Below are 9627 nucleotides of genomic sequence, written 5' to 3' on the forward strand. Positions count from 1 at the left end.
CCAGGACAGCCAGAGCTACACAGAGAAACCCTGTCTCGAAAAATAAAAACAACAGCAACAACAACAACAAAAACCCCAAAAATCCAAAAAAGAGCTCTCAGCTCTTTGAGTATGTAGCCAAGCCAGGCAAGCACCATCTCCCTGCCCCAAATGCACCCTGAAGACAGCACCGGGGCCCTTGTACAAGACAATACTCTGGGATGCTTCAGGTAGCTGCAAAAATGTTGGCAGGCACAAAACAACAGTAGAGTCCAGCTTAGAATTCCTAAGACTCTGGCTGCCATCCCCAGCACCCAGACCAAGCCACCATTCTGTGTCTCAGAGTGAAGTACTATGCAGCAGTGTAAAGAGATATGTCCAAGGAAGCTGGAGGGAGTTCAGTTAGTAAAGTGCAGCTGACTCTGCATCTGGCTTCCCCTGAGAAGAGTCAGATCTCTAACTCCAGTGCTTGGAAGGCATGGGCGGGTTGTGGGGTGACTGGGTGACAGGGACACAAAACACAAGCGCAGATGACTCAGCTCTATACCCTCATCTCCTGTGATGTCTTCTTCAGTCGCTCCCTGGGTCTCTCACCGAACCTGGGGTTTATTGATGAGCAGGGCAGTTGCCAACTCCTGCATTTTACCCTCTGAGCCACTCCAACCCCCTACTCCATTCTCTGCCTAGATTTGACATTGTCTCTGTGAGTCAATACCCTGGCCCTGGCCCCTGCCTGGCTCACAGTGAGAACACTAAGCTGTAATTTAGGACATGAAACTTGCAATCCTCCTGCCTCAGCGCCTGAGAGCTGAGATATTTCTCTCTTCCTCAGTTCCCTGATTGTTTGTTTTTAAATTACATTTATTTATCTGTGTGGGTAGGTGTGTCACCGCCATGCACGCCTGAGGAGATAGAGAACTTCTCCTAGGACTTGGCTCCCTCTGTCCACTGAGCAGGTCCTGAAGTCCAGTTGTCAGGCTTGGTGGCAAGGCGCTCTTACCAGCCATCTTGCCGACCTCGGTTTCCCCTTTGGTAAGATGGAATGGTCCCCACAGGAAGACGTGAACAGGGCCCCTGGGAAGTCACAAGGTCCCGGACAGTTCTATCCGGTTTTGTTTGTTTTTTGTTTTTTGAAACAGGGTCCTGGAACTCACAGAGATCCTCCTGCTTCTGCCTCCGGAGCGCTGGGGTTAAAGACCCGGCTCATGTCCTTTCTCCAACAACTAGAAGAAGGGCCAGGGAATAAATTACAGGGGAGCTGGGCTTGGGGGCCCGGTAGGGAGCAGGGACTCACTCCCTGTGGGCTGGCTTCCCCACTTGGCAGCTCCCGGACCTGCAGTTCCACGAGCGGCCACCAGGGGGAGGTATGTCCTCGCCACGACCGCGTCGCGCACCGACGTCCCGCTTGGGGTTCCTTGCGTCACAGCAGGTTGATCTCGTCCAGGTACCGGGCCAGCACCGAGTCCCGCACGTCCTTGAACACGCTGCGGACGCTTTGTGTGTCCGTGGCACAGGTGAAGTGTGCGAAAAAGCGGCGCGCGCGGGAGCCTTTCCTGCCACCGTCCTGGGGCTCTGCGCAGCTCGCGTACACGCGCGCGTACATGTCCAAGATGAAGCTCTTGGCGGCCTCTGCGTCTCGCCGGGGTCCTGCAGAGAAGGAATGGGGTCGGGTGGGCTCCTTTTTATAGCCCAGGCTGGCCTCAAGCTCCCTAGATAGCCCGGGATCACCCTGGTTTCCCTAAATAGCCCAGGCTGCCCTCCAGGTCAGTCTGTAGCCCTGGCTGACTTTGAACTCTTGATCTCCTCAGAGCGGGCTGATGGGTGAGCGGCATCAAGCCGGGTTTGTGTGGTGCTGGGGATTCAACTCAGGTCTTTGTGACAGCTCTGGGGATCCTTCATTAGGCAGGGATGGGAGTGCAGAGCCACTCAGGCCATCCTTACTGAAGACAGGCACCATGTGTGTCAGTCCCTGAAATGGCGCTGTCAAGCTCAGCTTGAGGACTCAAGCGCTAAGATGGGCGAGGCCGCCCGCAGTGGGAACTCTGTGGGCTCGAATCCTGCTTCCAGGGCAAAGACAATGGCTCAGAGGATAAGAGTGCTTGCTGCCAAGCCTGAGAACCTGAGTTCGAATCCCTAGCATTCAGGAAAAACAGGAGTGTGCCTATGCATGTGCCTATAAGGTCAGTTCTGGGAGTAGGGGTATGGAAGCAGGGACTCCGGAAGGAGGCAAACATGGACAGAGTAGGACTCAGGCAACCTCCACCTGTCCCATGCCTGCTTCAATTCCTCCCTGGCTCAACTGCCAGCCAGTGGCTGCCCCTCTCTGTGCCTCGATTTCTCCATCTCTGCAATGGGCACATTCTGCTCTATGGACTTGCTTTCTTTTTCCTTTGTGTTACTTTCTCTGTGTGTGGTTGGGGGTGCATGGATGTGTGTACACTCAGGTGCAGGGCAGAGAGATGCCTTGACTGTGGTTCTTTTCTGAGTCAGAGCCTCACGGAACTTGGAGCTCACTGATTGGCAGTCTACCTGGTGATGCCAGAGGGATCCTCCTGGATCTGCCCAACACCATGCCAACTGAACTATTTGTGCTGCTGGGGATTTGAACCCAGGTCCCTATGCTTGCATGTGCCACACCCTTTATTCACTGAGCCAAGAGCAATGTCTCTTCAGATTCAAGGTTTCAATCTTTTGTTTCCCTATGGCAGGGTTTCTCTGTGTAGTCCTGGCTTTTCTGGAACTCACACTTTAGACCAGGCTGGTCTTGAACTCACAGATCCTCCTTCATCTGTCTACTGAGTGCTGGGATAAAAGGTGTGTGCCACCACTCCCTGAGTTTAATTTGTTTCCTGGCAATATTGGGAATAGAAACCAGGGTCTCTCATTTGCTAGGCAAGCACCCTGCTGTTGAGCCACATCCTTAGGTATTTTTAGACTTTTAAAGCAAATAACTAGGGAAAAATTGTGGGCTTGGGCTTTGTTTCCAGTGACATGGCTAAATGCACCAAGAAGATAGGGATTGTCAGAAATACGGGACCTGCTATGGTGCCTCCCTCCGGAAAATGGTGAAGAAAATTGAAATCAGCCAGCACGCCAAGTACACTTGCTCCTTCTGTGGCAAGACCAAGATGAAGAGACGAGCCATCGGCATCTGGCACTGAGTTTCCTGCATGAAAACAGTGGCCAGCGGGTGCCTGGACCCACAACACCACCTCTGCAGTCACAGTGAAGTCTGCCATCAGAAGACCGAAGGAACTGAAAGACCATAGAAGCCCTAACGTCTGAGACTCACCTAGCCTGCAATAAATGGGTTAATTTACGTAACAAAAAAAGAAAGAAAGAGAAAGAGAGAGAAAGAAAGAGAGGAAGGAAGGAAGGAAGGAAAGAAAGAAAAGAAAAGAAAAAGAAAAAATTGTCAGAGAACACAAAACAGGGGAGGAAATGGCAGCGGTAAATAAGGTTTTTGGATCTGTCCATGGTGTTTGAATGAGCGCTGTCCTCCACAGGCTGATGTGTTGAAATGCTTGGTACCCAGTTGGTGGACCTGTTTGGGGAGGATGAGGAGGTATGGCCTTGTTGGAGGGGGTGTGGCCTAGTTGTAAGGGTGTGGCTCTATTTTAGGAGGTGTGGTCTTGTGTGGGCGTGGTCTTTTGTAGGGGTGTGGCCTAGTTGGAAGAGGTGTGTCACTGGGGATTCCAAGACAATCAGTTGCCAGGATTCGTCTCCTCTCTCTGCCTGCTTCTGACAGTCACTCTGGGTGTGGAGCTCTCCAATACTGCTCAGCGCTGTGCTTGTCCTCTTCCCGCCATGATGGTTACAGACTAACCCTCTGAGTTTCGGAGGTAAACGAACCAGTGATAAAACACTTCCTTTACCCGAGTTGCTGTGGTCATGGAATAGACCAGTGACTGAGGCACTGTGCCAGCCCGATGGTGTAAACAGTCCTTCCAAAACACCCATTTCCTCCGCCCAGCCTCTTGAGGCCACAGCCTGGTTCTTGAGATGTCTCAGCTAAGACAGGGCTGGGAGTCACCTTCACATCTGTACACGAGTCAGCCAGCCGTAGGGGATGGGGCAGCATAGCAGGAGTTTTAGAAGCTATCAGCTGCAATAAAGCCAGTGTCAAATTCCCATAACAGAGGTCATCAGAGTTGAATGTGAGTGACATTTGACCTGGCGTCAAGCATGGACTGTAGACTGGGCCACAGCTAAGGGGGCTGAGGCAAAAGTCTCCCTCAGACTCTTATCTGCCCAGCATTGTAGATCATTGCCTGATTCCCAGTGGGTGTTTCATGCTCACCAGTTTTGGATCTCAGATCTCCTAGGTTGGCAGGAAACTCAGTTCTGTTGGTTTAGGGCCCTGGTCACTGTCCTTTGTCCCAGCAGCCACAAGATGTGAGAGAGCTTGGCTCCAAGATGGCCGGCGCTGCCTCCTCCTGCCCTCCACAGTTAGGTAGAGCAGCTTCCCCCAGTGTTAAACCTGCCTCAGTCAACCGACTGTGATGGATGTGATCCAAACATCCCTGAGAGGCAGTCTCCACCTAGGCAAAAGTCTGGCCACCCTGAGTCACCACTGTGACAGAGCTGGAATGGACATCAAATGTCCAGAATGGGGGAAGACAGCAAGCCCCGGTCAGTGCACGCAGCACAGGGCAGCTGGGAGATGGCACTCAGTATCTCTGGTCCCAGCCACCAACCAGTCTTAACCTCACTCAGCTCATCCCAAATCCCTGACCTGGGCATCTGTGACCCCAGTGCACAGGAGGAAGATCTGAGTTCTAGGCCAGCCTGGTCTACAGAATTACAGAATTGAAGGCTAGTCAGAGCTATGCAGTGAGACCCTACCTCAAAAAGGGGGAGAGAGGGAGAGGGAGAGAGAGAGAGAGAGAGAGAGAGAGAGAGAGAGAGAGAGAGAGAGAGAGAGAAAGAGAACCAAATTCTGGAACATGAGACCTTCCTTGAGCCAGGCAAACCAGCTGGTTCAAGCCGGGATGGTGTCCTCAGCAACAGAGAGAGGATCCTTCTAGCACTGTGTGTTCCCAGGGCTCCAAATGCTACGTCCCTTCCAAGACGGATCTGAGGGAGAGCAGACAGCAGTCCCCACCTAGCTGCTTCAGCCTGCCTTGCTTTGTGGGAGGTGAGTTTTCAATATTATTTATGTTTGTCATACATTTCTACACCAATATGCAGCTGAGTGTGGGTAGTCATGGTGCACACCTTTAATCCCAACATTTGGGGGCAGAGGCAGGCAGATCTCTGAATTTGAGGCCAGCCTGGTCTACAGACTGAAGTCCAGTACAGCCAGGGCTACAGAGAAACCCTGTCTCAGAAAAACAACAACAACAACAACAACAACAACAACAACAACAACAAAAACCCAAAAAACAAAAACAAAAAAGGTTACACAAAAAAGAAAGGTTACACAAATGAGATAAAATACAGACGTTACGGGGCTCAGCAGTTAAGAGCACTGACTGCTCTTCCAGAGGTCCTGACTTCAATTCCCAGCAACCACATGGTTGCTCACAACCATTTGTAATGGGATCCAAAGCACTCTTGTAGTGTGTCTGAAGACAGCAAGAGTGTACTCATATAAATAAAAATAAAAACATCTTTTTAAAAAATAGAGATGTTGCTGAAAAAGGAGTGATGGAGCTATGACAACTATAGTATAGGATAAGTGAGAGAGGATTGGCCCCTAGACAGAGAAGCTGGATTTAAATCTCCCAATGAAGGGCTAGGGGTGTGGTCGGTGGGTGGAACCCCATTTAAGATCTTCCAGTGCGGTGGGGGAGGCTGGGGGCGTGGTCAGGGTGGCACCCCACCTAGAATCCCCCAGTGAGGGGACTGGGGGTGTGTGTGGGTGGAGCCCTGCCTAGAATCCCCCAGTGATGGGGCTGGGGGCGTGGTCAAGGTAGAACCACTGCCCATCATGTTCAAGGTCATGCAGTTCCACCCCTGTCTCAAACACAGAAACAGATTTTGTTTTTTGTTTTTGCTTTTTCAAGACAGGTTTTCTCTGTGTAGCCCTGGCTGTCCTGGAACTCACTCTGTAGACCAGGCTGGCCTCGAACTCAAAAATTTGCCTGCCTCTGACTCCCAAGTGCTGGAATTAAAGGCATGCACCACCACCGCCCGGCCAGAAACAGATTTTTATAGAATCTTTTCTCATTCAATGGCATGTGCTAAGAGCATCGTCTTAATTTCCATTCCAGAGAGGGAGAAACTGAAGCCCATGAGGTCTATCAGAAGGTACAGAAGAGTTCCATTCTCTTTGAAGCTTTTGCTGACTCCTCGTAAGGGCTGAGCCTTGGAGAAGGTTCTCCCCCGGGGAGCTACTTTTGGAAGGTGAAGGATATAGAATGTTGTGGAACAACTCACCCTGGAAGCTGGGGAAGTATGTGGCCAGGTGGGAGGTGTGGATCTTATCTTCCAGGATGTCCGTCTTGTTGAGGAAGAGGATGACGGAGGTGCTCTTGAACCAGGGCAGCTCTAGGATTGTGCTGAACAGAGCGAGACTCTCTTCCATGCGGTTCTGGGTGGGGACAGAGGGGGTGGTGACCCTAGCAGGATATGCTCACCCACGGGATGATATCCTCACCCACTTAGGTCTCTGGGTATGAAGGGGAGACCCTGTGTGCACAACATCGTGTGGTGAGCTACACCCTTCTGAAATAGGCATCTGATTGGATGCTAGAATTCAAGAACACCTGAATAGAGGTTAGATGTGACTGGCCAGGTGAAGACACACGTCATCAGAGCCGTCAAATCCTGGGACTGTGAAGGTGGGACACACAGGCTGAGCTCCTACAGCCAAGGACACCAGACACTGAGAGGAACCTGGGACTCAGAGGGGGTTAGCTCCTTCCACACCCTGACCTCACGCTCCCAACTCCCAAAACTAAACAAGAACAGGGCATGTCTGTGTTTTAGACTGAGCTGCTCTGTTTGGTCACGGTGGCCACAGGACCTCACTATATCCTAGATAGCTGCCAAGATCCATTAATCTCACGGAGGCCAAGCCAGAGAGCCAGGAATGTGAGCAAACTGAGTGTGTGAGTGTGTGTGTATATGCGTGTGTGTGTAAATGTGTGTCTCTCTGTGTGTATGTGTATGTGAATGAGTGTGTATGGTGTATGTGAGTTTGTGTGTGTGTGGTGTATGTGTGTATGTGAGTGTGTGTCTATGTGTGTGAGTGTATGTGAGTGTGAATATGTGAGTGTATATGTATGTGAGTATGTCTGTGCATGATTATGTGTGTGTATGAGAGTTTGTGTGTGGGACTGTGTGTTAGTGTGGTGTATGTGTGTATGTGAGTGTGTGAGTGTATAGTGTGTGTCTCTGTGTATAAATGTGTGTGAGTATGCGTGTATGTGAGTGTGTATGTGCAGGGGTCAGGGAGGGAGGTGTGGGGTATATTGAACCATCCTTGCAATGGGGACACCAAACCACTCTCCTAAGAGCTGTTTTCCATGTTGAGCCACACCGTGGCCATCCAGCAACAGGACTGAGAGCTGCCTGACCCCTAGAGGTTGTGTCCCACTGTGTGACTTGAGATATAATTTGGCCACAGCTGTGCACTGGTATGACTGAAGCTTCTCCTGGTGAGGTCAGCAGAGGATGGGAACCCCATGGGTGCTGAGGTGGATTTGAGGACAAAAGATGGAGGGTTAGGATTAAAGCCGCCATGGGATCTCACTGGACATTCCTCCACCCCCAAAGGCATTGCTCCTGTGGCCACAGCTCCCTCACCTCCTGATCATTCTCCTCTAGGCACTGGTCATACTCGCTCAGGGAGGCCAGGTAGATGAGGGCAATCACGTTCTCGAAACAGTGGATCCATTTCCTACGTTCTGACCTCTGGCCACCAACATCCACGATGCTGAAGAGAAACGAGAAGACCCACCATTGAGAGGTCACATGACCCAGTAGGTCCTTGCTCACTGGCATATACAGCCGTACCAGAATCATAAGGTCTATTGTGATCAGATCAAAGAACAGACTGCACAGCTGTTTCGCCTGCTGTATGCTGCTCACATTATGGAAGGAAGCTGAGGCAGGAGGGTTGCCATAAGTGTGTGAGTGACCTACAGAGCAAGAATAAAGCCAGCCTGAGCTACAAAATGAGATTCCTTCTCTCTCTTCCTGCCCCCCGCCCCTCATACACACAGGTAAACCTCAGGGCTGAGGAGTTTGGCTTTGTGGCTAAATTGCTTGTTAGGCATGCAATGAGGTGTGATTTTTGGATTCCTAGCATGAAATTGTAATCACAGCAATGGGAAGGAGGCTGAGACTGGAGGATTCTGGGGATGGCTGAGGAGGTTGAGCTCTAGGTTCAGTGAGAGACCCCATCCCATGAAACTAAGGTCTGAGTCGATGTTCACACACATACACACAGAGAAATCACAGGAAGGTTCTTCATTCACTCAGGCCAACATGTGCTTTAAGACATAAGATCAATGTTAGTTACACTAGAGCTGGAGAGATGGCTGAGTTGCTCCCTTAGAGGACCTGGGTTCAATTCCCAGCACCCACATGGGGGTCACAACCATCTCCATCTTCAGCTCCAAGGGATCTGGCGACATCTTCTGGCCTCTTCAGCCACCTGCACTCACATGCACAATCCTAGCCCATGCAATTAAAATTTTAGTTAATTAACCAGTATTGGCTACATGTAAGGCATAAGGATATTTGAGTTTGGGGCACAGGGCCTGACAGAAGGCTGTGGTTCTGTTCACACTTCCTCAGGCTCAGTTTTCCCATCAGTAGAATGGGCCACTGTGTCCCCTGCTGGTTCTCCTCTGTGGCCAAAGAAGAACAAGAAGAGCACACCCTCCCTTCCTCCACCACAACAAAAGCATGGACGTCACCCTTCCTGTGGCTTCTCAGAAACTGGGTCACTGATATGGATCTCAGTGTCACCTTCCCGAGTAGAGCTGTAACTGAGTGTACACGGCTCGAGCAAACTCTTCAGAGAGAAGAGAGAAGCTGAGACAAGCTTAGCGGCTGAACTCGAGAGAGTTCCTCCATTTCCACATGTGAGGCGTTACCGTCACACATTGCAAAGACTCACAAGCAGTGTCATGCAAAAGCAGGACCAAGCCGGTGGGGCATGGTGGGGCATGGTGGGGCATGGTGGGGCATGGTGGGGCATGGTGGGGCATGGTGGGGCATGGTGGGGCATGGTGGGGCATGCCTTTAACCCCAGCACTCATGAGACAGGAGCAGGAATATTTCTCTTAGTTTGAGACCAACCTGAGCTATGTAGAGAAAATCTGTCTCAAAAAGAAAAAAAAGTGGGACACGAAGATAGACAGGCCTGGTGACAGACTTTGATATCCCTGTCCCAAACTGCACCCTAGGTCACAGAGGGTCATCAGACATTTGTGAGTTTCTGTGCCAGACCACAGTGTTCAAGCAGTTCTCAAAGAAAGGTCATGTGTCAGCTCTGGTTCCCATCTGATTCCAACTGGAAACCGTTCCTCAGCACATGCAAATCATGTGCAATACATGCCCCCCCAACTATCCATCCACCCACCCACACATCCATCCATCATCCATCAATGCATCCATTATTCCACTCATGCACACATCCATCCATCCACCCATCCATCCATCTATGCATCCACCCACCCACCCACCCACCCA

The 9627-nt window shown here is 51.0% G+C and overlaps 1 protein-coding gene and 1 pseudogene across 1 annotated transcript in view; one reads left to right on the forward strand and one right to left on the reverse strand.

Moving 5' to 3' along the window:
* Positions 1 to 822: 822 nt before the first annotated feature.
* Gna15 (G protein subunit alpha 15) overlaps positions 823 to 9627 on the reverse strand; it is a 21151-nt gene continuing 12346 nt past the window's right edge. Inside the window, exons 5-7 of the mRNA XM_021174631.1 lie at positions 7732 to 7861; positions 6361 to 6514; positions 823 to 1626 (exon numbers count right to left, since the gene is read on the reverse strand). Coding sequence (XP_021030290.1) covers positions 1400 to 1626; positions 6361 to 6514; positions 7732 to 7861 — 511 coding nt within the window. The 3' untranslated portion in view covers positions 823 to 1399. The remainder of the gene's footprint in view (positions 1627 to 6360; positions 6515 to 7731; positions 7862 to 9627) is intronic.
* LOC110303384 lies at positions 2971 to 3264 on the forward strand (annotated as a pseudogene).

This window comes from Mus caroli, chromosome 10, assembly GCF_900094665.2.
Source record: "Mus caroli chromosome 10, CAROLI_EIJ_v1.1, whole genome shotgun sequence".
Lineage (NCBI taxonomy): Eukaryota > Metazoa > Chordata > Mammalia > Rodentia > Muridae > Mus > Mus caroli.